At 33.2% G+C, this 22223-nt stretch overlaps 1 protein-coding gene across 2 annotated transcripts in view; it reads right to left on the bottom strand.

Annotated features, from left to right (window-relative positions):
• Positions 1-5314: 5314 nt before the first annotated feature.
• Positions 5315-22223, bottom strand: part of LOC107169878 (EBF transcription factor knot) — an 88610-nt gene continuing 71701 nt past the window's right edge. The window contains exons 7-14 of one of the 2 annotated variants that reach the window (XM_089216569.1): positions 20202-20283; positions 13096-13213; positions 10056-10210; positions 9685-9811; positions 9417-9505; positions 8552-8783; positions 6937-7293; positions 5315-5497 (exon numbers count right to left, since the gene is read on the bottom strand). In XM_089216569.1, coding sequence (XP_089072695.1) covers positions 5388-5497; positions 6937-7293; positions 8552-8783; positions 9417-9505; positions 9685-9811; positions 10056-10210; positions 13096-13213; positions 20202-20283 — 1270 coding nt within the window. In that variant the 3' untranslated portion in view covers positions 5315-5387. The remainder of the gene's footprint in view (positions 5498-6936; positions 7294-8551; positions 8784-9416; positions 9506-9684; positions 9812-10055; positions 10211-13095; positions 13214-20201; positions 20284-22223) is intronic. The other variant, XM_089216571.1, reaches the window with a different exon arrangement.

Below are 22223 nucleotides of genomic sequence, written 5' to 3' on the forward strand. Positions count from 1 at the left end.
AACAAAATATTACGGAAAAACGAAAAAAACCCCAACTGAAGCGATCGATGGACTTCCCATAGCCCGAACAAATAAATTGGCCGCCAATGACGACTATAGTGACGAGCAGTGAGTAGGTAGGATAAAATAAATGGCTACCACCGCGGGCAGGAATTAAAAATAAAAACCACGATTGATATTAAGCGCGGGAGTATGCAATGTGTGTGCGTGTGTGTGTGAAGTGGTACATTATTGTACACAATAATAATAAAATAGCCGTCATCGATGTTAGTACGCTCGTTTCGTATAGGTACCTATATAACAATGCATAAACACACACCCGCATGTTTCCTACACTCGTATGTAATACGGAAGTGCATAGTGTGTGTGTGTGTGTATGTGTGTGTGAGTGCGATTGGAGGGGTTGAGAAGAGCAAAGGTTGTTAAAAAATCAAACGTATATAATACACCGATATACATATGTGATGAAAAAAAAAAACTCCGTATCCGAAGAGGCCAAAACAAATACTTGACTGCCGCGAGTCGGCGGCGGGGGGTAGGACATATGGTAAACGATATGGGGACGAGAGAGCAAACTAATCGGGTGCGTGTGGTTGCATGATGGTCTCCCGTGATTCTCGAGCGTATAATTGAAATTAATCTCAATTTCCCATTTCGATGTTCTGGGGAGCGTGTACGTATTCCCAGCCACTGCGCGAGTACCGCAATAACGAAGACGGCGACCACGACTGCGTCAGGCGAATAAACAAACAAATCCTGCCGATAATTTTTTTTTATACTTATGTGTGTGTACATTATCCGTATGTGCAGATACGGAGGAAGAGGAGGAGAAGGAGGAGGATACAATTCAATTTACGATGTAATAATTAATTAATAATGCACACCGAATGCAGGACACGACAGCGTTCTAAAACTCGTACGATATTAAACTGAAATCGTAATAATAAAATTAAAAATTATAACTGGGTGAGATTTGTAATTCATATTGTCGGGGATCTAGGTTAACGCACGCGCATAATTCTGCGATTGGTTGTACCTGTGACGACTTTGGTGAATTTTCAATTCATAAAGTAGTAATAATTCGTGTACGAAATGTTTGTGGTATGGGCAACGGCGGTGGCAACGCCGATATTAGATAGGAAAGCATATTAAATAATAAAACGCATATTTCTATAGCCATAGCCAGGCGCGGACTGGTAAAAAAGGGAACGGGATGCTACATAATTTAAAGGGCAAATAACAAAAATGTTTGTTTGGGGCAAATAAAAAATATGTAGATTATGTGTAAAATATTGAAAATACATAAAAAACGTAAATAGGTACCAAGTTACTACAATTATTCAAACAAAATTGTATAATATTAGATCAAATATATTTTAGGACAAAGGATGCTGCAGCTCGCCAACACTCAAGAAATTCACACAGTTCGCGCCTGCATGCAGACCATTGCCATATATCTATATAGCCATCCTCATTCCTCGCCATTCATAAGATTTTTTAGCTAAAAAATACAACTAACCTACGCCGATTGGTCGATCGTTATATATATATGGGAGTACAGGATAAGCCCGAAGGTAGTAACAAATAATATGATAAAATTATCATTAAGGTTAAGAATAAGAGTAAAATAAAATTAATGACTAGAACTTAACTGGCTACAGTAAGAGAGAGATAGAGTTAAGTCGTTGTTGTGAGTTGAGTGAGAGGTGTTGAATGTATAAGAACAAGTATTCGAAAGCAGCGTCAAAATCAGAATGCAATTCTGTAGTAATATGATGTTAAATTGTTAACCTTAACGTAAATGTATAATACTAAAATGAGTCAAAGTAAAACAATATTATATAGGTAATATATAATTGAATTACCGCTGACCACTATACACTAAAGATAGGTAAGATAAAGCTGGTAAGTGATGGTAACGAATTTGAATGTACACTTTCCTGGTGACTTTTTCAACCTCGGGGTTTAATTTTGAAAGCCAAAGGATTTCAGTCGCGATCCAATCATTACAGTATATAGTTGGGATAACTGCATATATAGTTCCAAAGGCTGTAGATTTAATAATCAAGTCTCGCCTCTAGGAATTGTATTCTAAGCTTTATAATTCATCAGAGTCTGGATGTTGAGTCCACAAGGGAGTTACTTGCCTACGGGTACCATTTCTAAAGGGTGTCAAATAGTAAGATATTTATAATGTTTAATTTACTATAATATAGGAAACCAATATTTTATATTTTGCTTTAGGTGTAAAAAAAAATCATAGGATTAATAACATTTGCAACACTGCAGCACTCACCATTCTCACGGGGCCCCGGAATCATCGCAATACTTGTAGATAAGTTTATTTTTGAAATTATTCATTCATTATTCCACAAATGCACATTTTATCATTTTTTAGATTGAAAAAAATAACAATTAATTTTCAATTTTAGTGCATTAATAATTGTGAACTATTGTTTACTAAAAAATTTAACAGTGGAAACAATAATAATTAAAATTAGGTACATGTAAACAACTTATATACCTTATATAAATTTGAGGGAGAATTATCAATATAATATTATACGAACTGAACATTAATTTTTTATCAAACATTGCAAGATGAAAATGTATATAATACATAATACTTTTTTTTTGAAAATATTAAATTTAATAGCATTGCTATATTTTTTGTTATGATTACATTGTACATTTCTATCGTAATAGATTATTATAATATAGTACATGCATTACCTCTAAATTGTAGTAAATATATTTTGTGAATAGCAAATACGTCAACAATGTATTAAATATTGATACATAATATTATGGATATTTATCTATTACATAATTATTTTTTAAATAATCTATTATTTTAAATAACTCGCTGCAATGTCGTATGCTATATAAATGAAAGTTGTTCGAGGAGAAAAAAAATTTCAAAATATTATTATCAAATATCAAGCACCCGACCTCTCTGGTCCTGATTCGTGCACTTCTAATAATGGTCGCAATGCCGACCTCTAAAGTGGGGAGTTACTCGAAACCTGTATAAACATTTTTTTTTTTTAGTTGTAGTCCCCACCTCATAACTTAATAACGCCTTCTTATCATGCATACATGCAGCAATGGTATTTGATGCTATCCGCTGTCCACAAAACGCACTTTATTTTATTTTATTTTGTCATTGTCGGCTGCTGTAAACAAACACATGTAAATTTGTATTTATTTGTTTATTGCTGTCAAAGAATAAACAAAAAAATAAACATAACATAACAATTAAGTTAGATACATTGTTGCACAGCAATATTGCATTTGTATTTGTATAATGTCGGCTTCATAATTCATAACTAATTATTTCACACGTTGAAAATATGTGGAGGGGGTACTTGATCTACGGGCTAAAGGGATAACTTACTATAGTTACTGACGACGTGAATCAAATGAGATCCAAAAATAGAAGAAATATAGGGAAAAGGAACACAGATGAATAGATGATACAGCCAACAGGGAGCGGTTCTAAGCTGCGCAATGATTTCAGTAGCATAAGTTGAACGACATAAATATAAAATAGTCAATACTATAAAACACAAATCAATGAGAAAATGGTTGGTTGCTAGTCTCTTTTTAATCTCAAAAATCAAAAAAATAAATAAATGTTACTTACATGATCGAATAGTAATAATAAACGTTGAACAAAAGTTTTAGAGTAGGTATACATATATAAATATATATATACAATATTATATTATTACTGATGTATATAATTAGATATGTACAATGAAAACAATTTTATACAACCAAAAAAGTGGCAGTCTAGGAATATATAATATTATTATGATTTATAATTTATATTATGTTATAAGACGCTGTACTAATTACAGAAGCTGATAAGAAACTAAAGTGTTTATATAATATAAAATTATATATAATATATATTGTTATATATATTTATGAATAATATATAATATATATACACTAAATAATAACAATAGTATTTTTTCATATTTTTTTTTTTTTTACATAAATTGTATAGAGCGAACAAAGCTCGTATGATATGTAATTGTTTCAATCGTTAAGGACGATATTATTAGATAATATAATACAAGACCATACCGAATTATATTTATATCGAAGTAACAATATTTTAAAACATGGGAAATTATTATAATTAGTGGGTCAAATTTTCAAAATAAATAAAAAATAATAATAATATTGTATACATAATATACAATATAATATATAAATTATTTCATTCATAAGGTATTGTGTTCTAAAATGTATTACATTCGCTTCGGGTTACTGCGATATAATAAGTAATTTTGCGAGGAAATTTCAACTTAAGTCGATATATAGGTATTTTTACAATTATTAGACTAAATAAAAAAAATCATAGTTCATTTAAAAAAAAGACATTGAAACTATACACAAAACAAAACTTACATACATCAATAAAAAGAACAACAAAATATTTTGAAAATAAAAAGAAACAAACAATGAAAAATATGTATTATTATACAACATATAATAATAGTATAATAATATTAGATTAAAAGAAATAGAATATAGTTTACAATAGGATTTCTAAATACAGTGTGTGTATATATATATATATATATATTTATACAAAAATAGTGTTATCGAAATTTATTAAAATTTGACATTTTTATTTTTATTATTATTTGTATTTATGACATAATAATATGTTAGTCAAAATTTGACGTGACAACAATTATTATTATGCCGTCAATAATAATAAGTAATTTATTATTGTCCGGATTTTTCGTGATTTTATTCATTATGCGTATATTATAAACTGTTTACATTTCATATTATATGATATTACGATAAAATAATTAATAACATTAATTAATAACAATAAGTACCTATATTCAATTATATAAATGAGATCGGTAACAGATTTTTTTTTTAAAGCTACAATAATTATTTTCATTCAAACGCACTGATCCGAAGATTTTATTTAAAACGTCAATAACGATTTAATCACGTATATTGCAATGCTACAGTTCAAAAATATATTTAACAGTAGTTATATTGTTACACCTACTCTTAAAGAATAAACACATAATATGAAAGTTGTTTTTGAGTTTAAATAACGAATAATTTAATTTTTTTCGGTAACTTTATCGTTACATTTAATTGATCGGTTATACTAACATATTATTTTAAGTGTGCTCGCAGAATAAAAATCCGGACTGTAATAATAATAATTATAATAACAATAGTAATAATAAATGATTAAATGATTTTAATAATAACAATGCGTATTGTAAATCTATTATGCGGAAGTGTCGTGTTCCTGAATCGGTGTGTAGTCGATTAAGTTTGACAACTACTAGTAAACATAATCGACACTACTTTAAAAGCGCATCGTATTTTGAATATTTTTACTTCGCAGACGAGCTGATTAACGGGCTTGTGGCGTACGGCTGTCCGTTGCAGTTAGGTAGAGCGAACGGATTCATTGCGAACGGAGATGTAACCAAAGTGCCCATTCCTGTAACAAAAGTAAAATTATAATAAATTTATAATAAAAAAATCACACGTTGTGATGATGATCGATAAAATGATATTACAATGCAATTATTAAATTATTAATTATGATATTATTATCTACTATAGGAAGAATATGATTATAACGACGACATGCACATAAAGTGTCGTCCATGAATTTTTTTGTAAAAATCGTTTGTAAATAAATTATAAATTATTGTAGGAAACATACCGAAGAGTGTTAGTGGATCGATTGTAAAATGGATGATGGCAATAATCACTAATAATATTACGTTGGCTACTATCAGAGACGTACACAAAAAAAAAGTTAAGGGAAATAATATTATTAATTTTTGAAAGTCAGATGTTAAAAATTGAAACTAGAAAATAATAATAATATTTCAATATAATAAAAATTATTATGCCGATTATTGAAACTATATTATGTAAAAACAATTTCTTTTTTTCAATAAACATAATGGACCTAGTTTCATCAAAAAGTTAAAAATCACACTTTCTTTTCACACATTACACCATAGGCGTGCGCACGGGTGCAGCGAATGCTGCTCTCGCTGCACCTGACAATTTATATTGGATTTAGTGGGCTGGTAAAAAAATATATGGAATGATATTATAATATAGAACGAATAATTTTAAACATATTATTGAGTTTATAATTTAAAAATATAAAATATGTTCAGCGTTATTCAAATGAAAAATAATAATATTATTTTATCAATTCAAGTCTAAAAATAAATGGGTAATATTGGAGAAATTCGACGTACACTAGATTACAGACACTGCAGAAACAACAACAGTCAACAATGACAATTGCGCATTAACCATCCAACCAGTGCAGCGAATTCGGGGGGGGGGGAACCCCGATTTTTATTAAGGAAATAAGTAGGCTGCTTATTGTTCATTAGGGCCGGTTAAAAATGTATGCTGCACCCGACACAAAATCCTGCGCACGCCTATGCATCACACGTAATATTGATAAAGTTATAATAAAGAATAAAAATCACAGAAATAGATTGCCAGATAGGTGTGTATTATCGAATTTGTTACAATGTTCATGTTTAAACACTGAATTGAAAATAACATATAATTATTAAAATCTAATAAAAAATCACAAAATCTACCTACTAAAAAAAAAATATTCGAAAAATATTTGGAATACATTTTTAAGTATTTGAAATAGGTATACTTTTAAAAAGTATTTTACCAATGTCTGGTATATTTGCTCATATCCTCCTCTGTAATATAAGATATTATCTTCTTTGCATTCAGTGCAGGGTGCGCAACTATAACTATCACTTATCATTCAAGTGACACATTGTATACCACATAAAAATGTAAAACTGGCAAATCACAACCAGCAAGCTCGCTGTTCTATATTATAGTATCGTATAATAACATTGTCGTCGTTTCGTTTGTACTCACTCGAGGAAGAATTGAAAAGCGATGGGTGCGAGGTGGCCGTGGGTGAGTTCATGTTGGTCAGCTGAACGGACGACGCGGCCGACGTGGTGTTTGGCATGGTGGAACCGTTGTAACCAGAATTTCCTCCGTTATTGTTGTTGGGGCCGGAATTGGACGGGTTTCCGCCACCTCCACCACCGCCACTTCCACCACCACCTCCTCCACCGCCGCCGCCACCGCCGCCACCACCGCTGGTCGGCGGTGGATTTATGTACGTGCTTCCGTTCGTGCCGTTGGTTGAGTGCGGTGTCGATGCGCTGGACCCATAACCGCCGCCTCGGGGCGACACGCTGCTGCTCTGGCCACGTCCGTAATCGTCTGTGGATAATGCAATGGGTTTTCGTATTAAAATAAAAAAAGAAAAACACTTGGCCGGAGTAGGTGGACAAGGATATGGGTAATATAAAATTGCTAAACGTTTCAAAACGGTATCATAGATAACAGTAAAGATTGTGTGTCAGGGGCCAATACCATTACCAATACCATCATAACGTAAACTTTTCTTTAAATACGACTATACGAGTTTGTAAATCCGAAAATATTTTAATACTATAATATTAAATTCGTTCGATTATTATATTATTAGGTATATGATTATTGTTCGTCATGCGTCAGTGTCGTGTCTTATGTTACGAACATAATACAATGTTTTTTGTTTTTTGCTTATTGAGAACTTTATACGACTCAATGGTAACTTTTGGTCTGTGGATTAAGTATTTAGGTTGTGAGTTAAATGTTCGAATAAACCTATTTTATATTATTAGATAGTAAATTCACGACTGCACGCTGAACAAGTTTGGTTTTTTTTTTTTGTTGCATTTGGTGGAGTAGCAGAGGCGAAAAATTTTGACGAAAATACGGTCAGCCGAAAACAGTATAAATAGTGTTTTTTTTATAAGTTTGCATCTTCGAGTATGAAATATAGAGAGGTACCACGGGCCAGAGGGCAACATATAAGATATATTCAATAAATATTCAATAAATATTTTTGAATAAAAATCAATACCTTAATAATAGATATATACGATACTGATATCACATAATAGATAGGTACTAAAGTTAAAATACTACAGATCGTAATAAATTAATTATTTATAATTTATAAGCTTTTATAGCTATCACTCAAAGGAGAATAATTTAATTTAATTATCATTATAAAACCAGAGAACCAGCTAGAGTGGCCTCATTATATTCAATTTATTTCTATTGAAAATCTAATGTTTTTTTATATTTAAACATAACTTGATTTCACAGTTTTTCTATATAACATATATAATAATTCATTGCACACACCTATGTCGGAATAAAATTGAGAATCGTCCACCCCACGTGTAGATAACGAACAAAAAATATAAATATAATTTCAATGCAAGTGCATAATCCTACCCCGGCCGGTAGGTTTGAACTTTGTGCAGGGATTTCTTCACTATTTTCCATTTTTACCCTCTAAATTATCATTTATCACCCTTGATCACTGGTCGGTAAGACACTTTAAGACACCGTTTTGGAATAGTTATGATTATATACGAAATCAATAAACTAATAACTTATAATAATAATAATATGATATCATTACAGCACTCACCGTCGTTCCATTGACCAGTCGCACCGTGGTCGTGAACGGTTACCGCCAGCTGTCCGGTGTACGGATTGAATCCCGTGCCCACCGGCCCCGCCGTCGTCGACATGTTGTTGCCGTCCCTGTCCCGCGAGCACGGCGACCTGGGCAGCGATAGTGACAGTTGATTGTTCCGGGGCATCGTATAAAGTGCTTCCGCTAAATCCGCGGCCCGCTTCAGGATCACTTCCTGCGAAAATACCACATTATAACGTGTGTGATTATAAACATCGAATTATTATGAATTCTGAGCACGGCGTGTTGTTCTCGTCATATTTATAATAACCATATCGTATCGTTTTAATAATATAATAAGTGCATTTTTTTTTTTTAGAATTAATATGTAGGTACTTTAATTGGTATCGGTAAAATTATTTTTTCATGATGGATTGCATAACCTTTAGTAAGCAAAAACTTCCATAGGAACATTTATTTATTTTTTGACAAACAATCCACACAAATTAGCACAATAAGTTGAATGAGAAGAGTAATATTTAACATGAAAGATATGATTACAGGTTGACATGTCGATCTATATTAGCTGCAGATCTTGCAGTACCTACATGAACGAATTAACTTTTTATAATTAAATTCATTTACTCATTCCACATTTCACATAAGTACAATAAAACCTGATCGATAATTTTTAAAAATGCTAATATAATTATTAAATAATATGATGAATATTATATAATATCAAGTCTATCGCATAAACTAAACTTTATAAAGAGCACGATCCGACTAAATAACAATGTTTTGTTAACAAGGATTTACCTATATTAACTGTCATAATATTTAATATAAGTGCGTAAATTTGATTTACCTTTGGCAGTTTTTCGGGATCACCTGGATATCTGGGTACAAATTTTTGTAGTCTTTGGAAACCGTAGTCGATGGTCGGTTCACTGAGTGCTAAAATGATAAATATAATATTTTCTATCAACAATATTATAATGACGATTTGCTACGATCAAGTTGCTTATACAATATTACTATCAGCAGCATCGGAGATATTCCGAAACGTTTTTTATTTTTTGAAATACGCGAGTTACTGTTATTGATTTACAACAATTTTCAGTGAATACACTTACATATGTACGCGAATCTGCCGGGAGATCCTTTGCAAAACTGTTTGGATTTATATGACAACGTTACCTCCACGATGCCGGGTATGGGCCTGGGCGGTGTTTGCACTTGTATGGCGTGTGGAGTCAATAGCTGCAGGGAAACATAGTAATCGTATTAAACTTACGTGCCCGGAATACACGAACATATTATATATAAACATGCGTGCGTGCGTGCGTGCGTGCGTGCGTGCGTGCGTGTGTGTGTGTGTGTGTGTGTGTGTGTGTGTGTGTGTGTGTGTGTGTGTGTGTGTGTGTGTGTGTGTGTGTGTGTGTGTGTGTGTGTGTGTGTGTGTGTGTGTGTGTGTGTGTGTGTCGAGTTTTCTGTTTATAATTACTTCACTCCAAACTAGATTGCTGCCAAAAACCACTTGCAATCCGTCGAAAAAATTATCACCCAATATAGTGACCGAAGCTCCGCCGTGGGTCCATCCTTCGCTCGGTGTTATGTGCTTTATGCATGGTGTCGCCACGGGCAGAGGAGAAAACATGCCTGCAAGATGCAACAACAAAAAAAAGGATGAAAACAAAATCAAATTTAAAGTTGAACAACGCTGTATGTATATACAATATTCTACCATATTATATGGTTAACGCGTAAAACGAGATTTTTATTTCGCCAAAATAATAATAAACGTATTTATACAATATACACATAGACGTAGTATATTATTGTATAAATAAAAACGAGTTATACGTACGCTAGCGACGACGAACTAAGTTTTGAGACGTTTTAGAGTATATTATGGACGGCCGCAAGAGAAAACTTTCACTTTAAAAACGTATTATTATTGTATTTCCGTACGAACCTATATAATATTCCTATCCTTCTGTTTACTTTTAAATAACAAGACGGAATAATATACAATAATATAAGGTACATAAATGATTGGATTTTTTTTTTCAATTAATGACATTGAAACTCATACGTTTGCGGAAACGAAATTAAAATATCATAAATTATATGTGATATGTGTCATTGTATCCACAAATATATTTTTTTTAATCACTAATTAGAAAAGTATACAATCTGTAAATATTAATTACAATAAGCATATGGAAGAAAAATATATATTGGCAGTGATTTGATTGAGGGGAGTTACCCAGCAGTAACACTCGACAGTGTATCCAAAAGTATTGAGTAAATTATTTTACTCCTTACGTCATTCGGCGTACAATGACTGCAGGTGTTTGGTTAAACAATAATTTTTTTTATTAAGTCTTTAGACTTACCAAATCCAAATAATTTAGGACTTAAAGGTCTTTGTCAATGCATATTACAAGTAAGCAGTAGGGAGATCATGTGATCTATTTATCTATGTATATATATTAATGTACATATATTATATGTTAATATATATATATATTAACAATTTTAATTTATGGCCTTTAATTCACGTTGTCAACGTTTATTATAACGTTATTACCTTCTTATATATTAACATTTTAATTAAATTATATTTTTAATAAATAAATAATTTAATATAAATTTACTTTTTAAGGGAAAATGTTTTTTTTTTGTTGTTGAATTACTAAATATTAATAAGTATATGAGTATAAAAATGTATTTTTAAAATTAGGGCCCCTAAAAATATGTTAGCCCAGGACCACTCATTTTATTAATCCGGCTCTGCACGTTGATTTTTAAAAGTGGACGTCGCACCCTGCACCGTTCACTAGTTTCTATGGTATGCTGTTAGTTTTAATATTAGGATGAATTTACATAATATTGTTAAACCTTTAGGCAAGAATATCATCTGTGTTCTCTCTCGTTAGTTTTTCACAGTATTTTAATTTTAAAGTAAGTTATGAGATTGTAAAGAATTAATATTTGAAAATGTTCAAAATTCAATTTCAAAATTAAAATATCGTAAAAACTAACGAGGGAACACAGATAATGTTCTTACATAAGAGTTTGATAATAGGTCAATATTTTACACTTATATCAAAACTAACAGCATACTATTGAATCCAGTGAACGAAATTTTACCACGTCGTACGTGTGTGAGGCGGTGAAAACACCACGCGAGTGCTGAGACGTCCTTGTTAAGACTCTCCCGTACAGTAAGTCAGTAATCGTGATTTTATCCGATTTCTGAGAAACCGAATGTACAGCCTGCGTGTCAAGTGAAATAATCGATCGAGTGTGGTGGGAAAAAACAACGCTAATGGCCGTAATTTTACTCGAAAATCCCACGACTATTGCGGGGTAGCAAAAAATAAAAATAACAATCGATAGGCCGTAAAAATCGAAAAATCCTCAGACGGGATAAACCGTATAAATGCATATTATATATATGTGTGTGTGTACTATATTATATCTTTTTTTATAGTGTATTATATTTTATTATTCGTTGTATCCATCGACAACGTAATATTTTTTTTCTACTATTTTCGTACTATTTTTTATCTCTGGTACATATTATTATGGAGTGAATTGAAGTTACGCTTAGCTGTCGGGACCGAGAGATTTCTTTTGCCGGGAGCGGTTCAATTGCGACGCTGTATAAAATGGGTTTTATGCAGTGGACCGAATCAGGCGGTACCAATTCGGGACAAGAAAAAAGTTTTAGATCGCAAAACTCCGTAGAATGTCGCCCGGCATACACAACAACCTCCATGTGTATTTTCCCCTTTATTTTATTTTCCTTCCGTTTTATTTATTTTTTTGTCCTCTCACTTTAAGGGGGAAAAACAAAACAAAACGTCAAAACTCGCGAATATCTGTTTAGTATTTCTCTGGCGTTTTGCTCGGCTTTTAACAATCACTAGAATACTAGATACCAAGCGATATTGTATTATTATTATCGACGTTTTTTGTGCATGTATGTATTTTTATTTTATTTTTTTTTTTGCATGCTCCAAGTCAATTATATTATTAAATAATATTAGGTCGTGTTGATATTATGCCGTCAAACTTGTCTGCGTATAATACTATACAATGCTATGCTGCACGATAAAAACGGGGAAAAAATACGTTCATGACAATAATATCTGAACATCCCGTAATATCATTGCTATTATTATTATTATTATGCGTTGTCGTCCGTACCGGGGAAACACATGACGACGGTATTATTATATAAAGTGACCTTTACCGAAACACTAATATTAGAATCAGTGGAAATTGCCCTTACGAAATATTCCGCTCTATAATTAAATTGTTTTTAATGCATGTTGAGGTTTTATTATAAAACGTCCATCCTCGTACGCACTACAGTACTACAGTAGTACAGTGTGTACACTAGGATTATATTCTTAAAATTAATATTATAGAAGTCGGGCGATCGTAATCATAAATAAATATAATAATAATATCGTTGATATCTGATTCTAGACAAAAATTAAATAAATGTGTACTGGTTTTTTTTTTCATACCGTCATTTGGATCTAAACGTTTTGCTCGGCGTCCGTGTTTTGAATTGTTGTGAACGAACATGTTATCCGATACGGCCAACAAGGGACCTTCAACCGTAACTTGTGTCGAAATGACCACCTGAAAATTAAAATTAAACATTTTACTCGGTTTCGCACAAAACTGCCGTGTGATTATTATCGACCGACAACATCAAAATATTATCACGTAAAATTGCAATTTGGCTTATAATTTATAAAAATTAAAATGTTAAGCTATATTATTATGTGTATATTAATATTATGTACCTATTGATGGTATAATAACATTATTGGTACACCGACGTGTAACACGGAGATTCACGTAGCATGCAATTGTTGATAATATTTTATTCGCTTTCTATTTTTAAATTATTTTTCAAGTATGGGTAACTACTCAAAAAAATGTTTCATGTCATTTAAGCGCATTTAAGCACACTTTTTCTTGTAAATATTGAATTAGATGAATATCTTAAAAATGTTGATATTTTAATTATTTGTCGATGAATCAAAACTCAAACTAATTGTGTTTTAGTTATTAAAATAATATCATTAAGTACTAGTAAATGCTTATTAGAATTTTAATTTAAGTACATAAAATTGTTCAAACGAATTATTTGCTTAACAATTTACAGTAGAAAAGGTTCTTTTATAAAAAAAAAAAATAAGTAAATTAATCGCCATAGAACAGTCATAAAACACTCTTTAAAAGGTATACAAATCTAAAAAATTGTAACTATGGTACTTAGTATAATAGGTACTTAAAAACCAGAATTTGAATAAATTCATTATTAAATGAAAAAATGGGGTTGAGCATGCATGGCGGATCACCATAAGCAATTTTAAGTAGGTCGTAGGTGTACTCGAGTGGAGTGAAGGATGGCGTAAAAAACATAATATTATGTTTACAATCTAAATATATACGAGTTATACGCGTTGTAACTTTGCAGTCGTGTACGTTATGACTTATGGTTGAATTGGCTGATGCAAAGGTACATAATATTAAATGGGTATTAATGTATTATTATTATTATTATTATTATTATATCATGTTGTATAACTCGTGAGCGATCGGTTATTATGGTAAACACTAAACAAACAAGGTAAATTAATATAGTAGGTATCTGTGTAGTTCTCTGTATATATATATATCTAAAATTATCCATTTATAATATTTGGGTATTGGGTATATATTGTATGTATTGATTAATGTTTGGCGCATGTATAATGTTATAAAGAATGGTAGGTAATAATTCAAAGCGTTATAGCTGTTTTTATTCATTTTACAATATTACACACGTTAGATATCACACGAGGGATAAGTTCCATTCGTTTATTTCTTATTTATGGGGAAACCGCTAACATCTATGGCGCGCGTTTCCGAATCGGATCAAGTAATTTCGTTCAAAATTATTATGTTCCAGACTTCCAGTATACCACTATTATAATAATGTTTAATACAGGTTAAGTAGCCGAATTCTTATAAGTTGAAACACGAAAGCAGGAAAACACTGTTGCCCATTCTGTATTCGGGTTGAAAGGTACATCGTATTATGATACAATATAGTTATATAGACCAAATAGCACCTAACCTAACCCTTGCTAATGGAACAGATGAACATAATTTTATTACCATATAAAAATTTCGTTATTTTACAAACACATGTCATGGTATTTTAATAATTGTTACTGCGTGCTGTGTGGATAAACATTAAAATATTAAAATATTAATTCAAGACGTACTCGTACTTTGAAGACCGGGGTAGGTACTTAAAACTTAAGAGGATGCTACTCTGCACATATATTATGTTGTCTCCTTCAGTTTACGCTTAAAAGATCACGTTTAATTCCGTTAGTTTAAAAATTAGAGTAAATTGGCCTATTATAAAACTCGATGGTAAGATATTATCCGTGTTTGACTGTGAGATTTTTACGATAATACGAACATTTTTAATTTACGCTTTTTTATATACGCATAACTTGCTACTAATTTGAACTATCGTAAAAAACACATACAATGTTCTCAACATCAAGTTTCATAATAGGTCGATTCACTCTAATTTTCAAACAAGCGGGGCTAAACGTGATCTGCTGTGCGTAACATTTGTCTCTTAATAATATGTCGCTGTCTAAAATGTGTAGAACATGTCGGTCGTAGCTGTTTGATAATATAAAATATTTATTATAACGAAGGACGTATTTTGACAGTCGTATACGAGTATACGTCAAATTGTTATTTTTTTACGAGATTTTCGAGTTTCAACACCATTTCTCATGAACATGGATAGTTTCTGAATTAAAATAATAATAATAATCGATATTGATAATAATATTCGTATGATAACAGTGTGCTTGGTGTAATAGACATACTCTATCAACAACTAACGAGTAATAGTGTCGATATCAGACCGTGTTTTATATTGCAACTGTTTTTAGAATATTTATAAACATTTTTCTCCGGAATATAGCGAATGTCGACTGTCGACGACGCCGACAACAACAATAACAATATTATTGTGACAGAAAATCGCCGGTTCCAATTTCCTTAAATTTTCCATTCAATTTTTTTTTGAATTTATCGTTGATTTTAAACGAATCGCACACTTTGTAAAATTTAAAAATATTAAAAACCCAAAGTTTGCAACCCGTGCCCGTCCCCCGCTGTGGGCTATTACCCAATGTGCGTCCATGCGCGACTAGTCGGCTTATGATTATGGCACAATAACACAGAACCCATCACACTATTTAGACGGATAAACTAAAACAACATTGTTAAATTCTGGCCGTATGTAAATTATACAGCGAGGTCGACCGTGAATGTGAATGTTATCCGATCCGACGTCGCCGCCACAGCCGGAGCGCATTCGGCGGCGCGGCGGTCGTGTAGTCAATTATTAAATCTCGAGCGTCGATTTTCTCGCGGAAAGTTTTTCATTATTAAAGAGGCGAGCGCACGCGCTTACGAGTATGTATGTATATATATATGTGGGGGGGGGGGGGGGGGTGAATATATATATATATACGGTGCGCGCGTGGTGTAAATTAGATTGGCCGAAGAAGTTTTCGCGCGCACTTCGTCGAAATAATAAGAATTTTCCGCGCGGTGGCAGCCCACACACACACACACACACACACACACACACACACATATATTATATATACATTATACATACATACTTACTTATACACGGATATATATATATATACTGTTTGAGCCGCCGGCCTTTGCAGCGCACTGCACAAACACAAGCGAGTGACGCGGTGCACTTTCGGCAAATATATATATATATATATATATATTATACATGTATATATACATTATATACTGCTGCGGGTGCAGGATGCAGGGGGGTAGAGGTGTACACACACGCACACACTGCAAACGAGCGCACCGCCACCCATTTTGTGGCGACGATAGGGTAAAATCGACTCCACCTCTCGGGGGTTTTGAATTCCGCCTCCGGGGAATACGCCGCCGCCGCCTCGCCGCCCGTGCGGTGTATTACGACGACGATCGTGTGCGAGCTCGCGAGCGTCCTTGACGTCGTCGTCGTTGTCGTCGTCGTCGTCGTCTTCCGCAACCCCCTCCGTCGCATCACCCTCAGCACCGCTGGCCACGAGTGCCGCACCTACGCCGCAGCACCCGATGTCCTCCGGGGCGGCCGTTCCCATGGGAACACGCGCGCGAGACGGTATGGCGGAGGTGAGGGGTTGGTTTTAAATCGCTAAAGAACATAGCGCCAAGTGCCCTTCGCCGCCGTTTCCGGGGAGGGTATCGAGGCGGTGGATTGGTGGGGCGAAGCAGGGGAGTTGTACATACATATATATATGTATATACCTATATACATATTATTATGTACCCTGCACGCAAGTCGGGTCAATTCTCTGAGCGTTTCGACTTTTGCCGCCGCGGATCGTCCGCGCCACTTTAATATCATATATACAAGCAAAGCATATTATTATCTCGCTGGGCGTATATGTATATGTATAATATAATATATATACAACACAAAACGTGTCGTATACCTCCTATACCTATAATATTATTTTTATTACTATCGTATTTCGTTTTATTGTTACGTATAAGTTCCTTGAGCGGATTACACACATACTGTCGAAAGGGGACAGGAGTGGGGTATGATGATACATTCGATCGAGTTACCGAAAAAAAAATTTATTACATCGTTTTAATATACCCTTAACTAGTAAACTATGTTTAGTGCTCGAAAAACTTGTGCGTTGTTGGTGTTAAGTTAGGTTAAATTATATATTTGTTTTTCAAAATGATAATTTAGATGAATATTACATAAAATTATTTTTAACGATGAAGTTTGTGTTAAGTTTTTAAAAGCTTGTAATAACAAAATGTAAATATTTGTATAAAATCAAACGATGCGGGCGAAAGGATAAGTTTAGGTGTATATAACTTTAAAAATGGACCGAATATGATATTTAACCGGTAAATTTAATCCATCTATACAGATACTTTCATCTTTCGAAGTCCAAAAACAGAGCTGTCAAACACGGTAAGTAAATCGCATACGGTACGATCGTTGAACAGCCATTTTTTTTTATATATTTTATATATTTTAATAACAATATATTTTCGAATTTTTATAGAGGTAGTGACAAAAATTTAAGCGCGGGTGGACACCTACAATGTGTTTCTCTAACACTTCTCTGTAATTTTAAAAGTTAAACAAAAAAGTTCTTATTTTCGTTCAAATTTCGCTGCAATATCATTTTATAAATAATATATAAATATATTATATTATTTTAGCAGGACCGAGTTCTAATGTATCATCGTTGCAATTACTAACGATTATATTATTATTTCCATGTTATTACTATTATTATGAATGTGCACCATTGCTCAAGATAGTAAGTTTTCAAGTCATTGTTGTTTCAATTGCAGTTTTTACGGTTCAAATCGGATTAACGTCATCGTATTTACGATGTTCGTCTTTTTATCGCCAATAACGGTTACAACGGTATAATAATAATAATAGTATGCATAAATTAACTACACGCAGCTTAAGTCGTGATGAAACGAATTTGTCAACAGTGACAACTCACTTATACGCGAATACTCGAGAGTGCGAGACTATAATAATATAATATTGTTATACGTATTATTATTTTACACAACTTCAGTGCCGCCGAGACTGGTTTTTATATCACTGTGTAACATTATTATTATATTATTATCATTTACGCCCGCGACAACGACTGCAGAACAGCAGAACACGCCGTCGTCGTATTTTTAATTGCTTTTTTTTGTGTGTGTGTGTGTGGGGGGGGGGGGGTGTAAGTTATACGATATTTTGTTGTTACTTGATTATGTTTTTTTTTAAATATATTTTTACACGTCGAAAATTATTTACGCACGCGCATGCCGCGGAATGGCACGCATCGATTTATTTTAACCTCGTTAAATCGTGTACGCATTATTATTATTATTATTCTTTTACGATATATACATAATATCATAGTGATCATATATAACTTATGCGTGTACTTGTTACGTGCAGCTAGAAACAAAAAAAACATTATATAGGTATCATAAAAAGAGCTTGCGATACCGTCGTGTGTTATGTCATCGGTGGAACGTGTACGGTGAGTGGGGCGGCGAGTTATAATAATGTAGTTTTTTTTCGTTTTTTCGCCATTTTCGATTGGAATGTTATCGTATTATATCGGTAACGGGACGGTAATAACGCGGTTACCGTCATCGTTAAATGTGATAAACGCGCCAAATAAAATACATCACGGACGACAGTTATAATTATTTATCGGCAAGGCGAATGATGAACGAATATTTTTCGTGTTTTTAATTCTCGAGGTTTTTTTTTTCTGATAATTTTGTTCTACTTCAAATAATAATAATAATAATACGCTGAATTTTTTTTCACCGTCTTCTTAATGTAAAACCGTTGTATATTTTTGTTTTTGCACAGTTATGGGGTAGTTAATGTTGTTAAAACTTTTATTAGTCACGCGCGTGGCATGCTCCGTAGTCTGCCGTAGATAGTCTTGACATGAATTCCGGCTGTTTTGAGTAATTTTTACACCGAAAGCTTTAAAAAAATAATTAATAAGAGAAAGGTTTTCCCTCTCTCTTTCTCTTTCACTCCCTCGCCCTAACTCTTATCCCTCCTCATTTGTTTTTTATTTTTTTACTTTTCTGTTTACCGTTTCGGACGGGTCTGCATCAATTATGAACCGTAATGGCGTTTTATATTCTTGCAATCGTCAGATGAAAGAAACTTTTTTTTATTATTATTTAAAGCGTGAAATGCAATAAAATATTCATACGAAAAAAATCGACAGAGATGAGCGTGTTAGGTAACGAAAAAAAAACACGAACTTTTCACATACATTAATTAAACAAATGCCTTTTTCCTGTGATGACCATTCTCTCGCTTTGCGAGTATTATACTACACACCTTTTCATTATTATTTTTGTGATTAATGATTATGCGTAGTGCGTATTAGCTATACAGTAATTAATACGTTCCTTCGTTTGCAAAATAATGACTTACATACTATTTTATACGCGTACACATATTGTATTTATGGCGTACTGAAAACGTCAACGAAGATCATTTAATTTTTCTTGTTTACGATGTTAACCCGCAATAATCGGAGTACGTCATATAATGTTATTAAAATTACATTTCGTGTTTGAACGAAGCGTATAGGACACGCACGACAAACCCACCACAGTCGGTGTATATCATTTTATGTAGGCGCGCATATATACATATTATAATACTGGAAAACCCTTTTACGTTAATGACTTGAATGAAAAAATGCCCCCTCGATATTTTTTTCAAACCGGGAAAACGAAAGACCTTGTTCGGTTTATATGCATATGCACACACACAAACACTCATACTCACCCTTTTACTTCTAATATTGCTTAACATAATAATAATATAGTGTATATCATTATACTCTAAAGCAGCGGTTCTCAAATTTTCCACGTACCACTTGAGTAATATAATATTATCAATTAGTCCGCGTACCACAGTTTGAGAACCGCTGCTCTAAAGTCTAAATATAATATAAAAATAAAGGCAACTACTTACTTGAAACCTTCGCATGTCCCTGGGATTGCCAGCGTTTTTCAAACAATTTTGATTGCATTTCAAGAAAAACTTCAAGAAAAATCTATAAAACAAAAAAACGTGTCACTTCGAATTAGTCGTGCTAAAATTGTAAGACTTGTAAACAAAAACGAAAATGTCTGTAATATTATTTTTATTATTATTAAGGATATACCCAAACAAAATATAACGTTATTATTGTGTGCGCGTTATATCGTGGACCGTAGTAAACACGAGACCTCAAAAACAATATTTTTCGATAAATTTCCGAGACGTAATTTCGGGCGTTCGTCTTAAGGTCACGGTACCTATTAACAATTATTATTAACGTTATCCTTTTTATTTACGGTACTTATCAGTTATCATTATGTTTACAGTGGAGTAAAACCGTCGAGTAAGACAGTGTGTACACACTTATCCGTCGTCAATTCCGTCGCAAAATATAGTTTATTTATGGTACCGACTATTGTGATGTATACCGAGGTAATAATATCGTCTTGTGGTATTATTACTATGCCGAAACGCGCTTTCGTATGTATACCTCCTATGACCTATAATATTATATACGATATACCTGTAATAACATTTCGGCGTATAATAAACAACGACGGCGCACACGGCGTATAACCCAATTATTTTACTGTTTTTCCGAATTGTTCACCAATTCTATTATATAGTATGTATGTGTGTGTGTGTGTTACCCTCAGGTTGCGCAACTCTGTTGTAGGCCACCACGATGTGTAAATATTATAATCATAACGAAAACGTAACGCCGCCGAACCGATCGACCAAATCGCGGGAAGAATTACGGAAAATAGCACGCGGGGGGGGGGGGGTGCGGAGTGATGGGCCCGGACGGAAAATTGCATAATTCAATTTGCTGTCGGGGTAATGAACGTAAATATTGCGAAATAAGGTATTAAGGTTACAATAATAATATTATATACATACATACTGTTTATAGAATTATAATGTTATATTATAGTCTGCGCATAATGATTGATGCACACTGCCAATCGGTCTCTTCCCAACCATGCCCGCCACTTATATTGGCATCGCGGCACCGACCCGTCTACTGTTTTATTATATGGTCGACTATCACGCACACGGGGCTAGCCTGATAAAGTATATTATATATTATAATCTTTGGCAAGACCCTCCGAACCCGCCACCGGAAGCGGCGTCGCAAAAGACCGAACCTAAACGATGACGAACCGTCTCCGAAGAGTTTTCCGGTCCGTCCGACGCATCACGCTACCATCGCGATATCGCGATTTGTATTGCTTCGTTTTTTCGACGACTACATAATATCTACCTATACATGATATTATATATATTATCATTTGTTATATTTTATGCACCGCGGACTCAAAGTTCCTTGTAGTAAAAACTTGACCTGTATACCAGGCGCGGCTTTAGCGACTTACAAAGGGGGGGGGGGCATTTTTTTTCAGCTATCACTAAATTGCAAAGGGGACTTAGAGAATATTCTAACCTGGAACCTGTAAGTTTGTCAATAAATAATGTCTAGTATTTACACATTATATTTGGTTTTATTTAATAAAATATTTTATACAACAAACTCCAGCCTTCTTTTTTTTTGTTTTGCAAATAATTCTATTATTTCGTCGACTTTATCATACATATTAATATTTTGATGTACGTTTAGCAAGCATAAACTTGTTAAACGATCCTCGTCCATTCTTGATCGAAGCCAAGTTTTAACTATGCGTAGAGTCGAAAAACCTCTCAGCCGATGCAACATATTTCATTATCACATTTTGTTAAGGCATCTAATGCTGTCTAATCGGTCGTTGGTCTGGTGTACATTTCTTTCAATAATATTTTGATTATATTTAGAATACTGGGGGCTTAGGTTTTTCGTGGAAATGTCCTTATGCTGTATGCCATGATACATCCGATACTCGATAGTCGATTCGTGTAAACACGTTTATTTATAGTATTATTCTTTTATAAAGACTATACAGAGTGTAACAACTAACA

This window comes from Diuraphis noxia, unplaced genomic scaffold (assembly GCF_037042655.1).
Source record: "Diuraphis noxia isolate RWA-SAM2 unplaced genomic scaffold, SU_Dnox_SAM2 contig0001, whole genome shotgun sequence".
Taxonomy (NCBI): Eukaryota; Metazoa; Arthropoda; class Insecta; order Hemiptera; family Aphididae; genus Diuraphis; species Diuraphis noxia.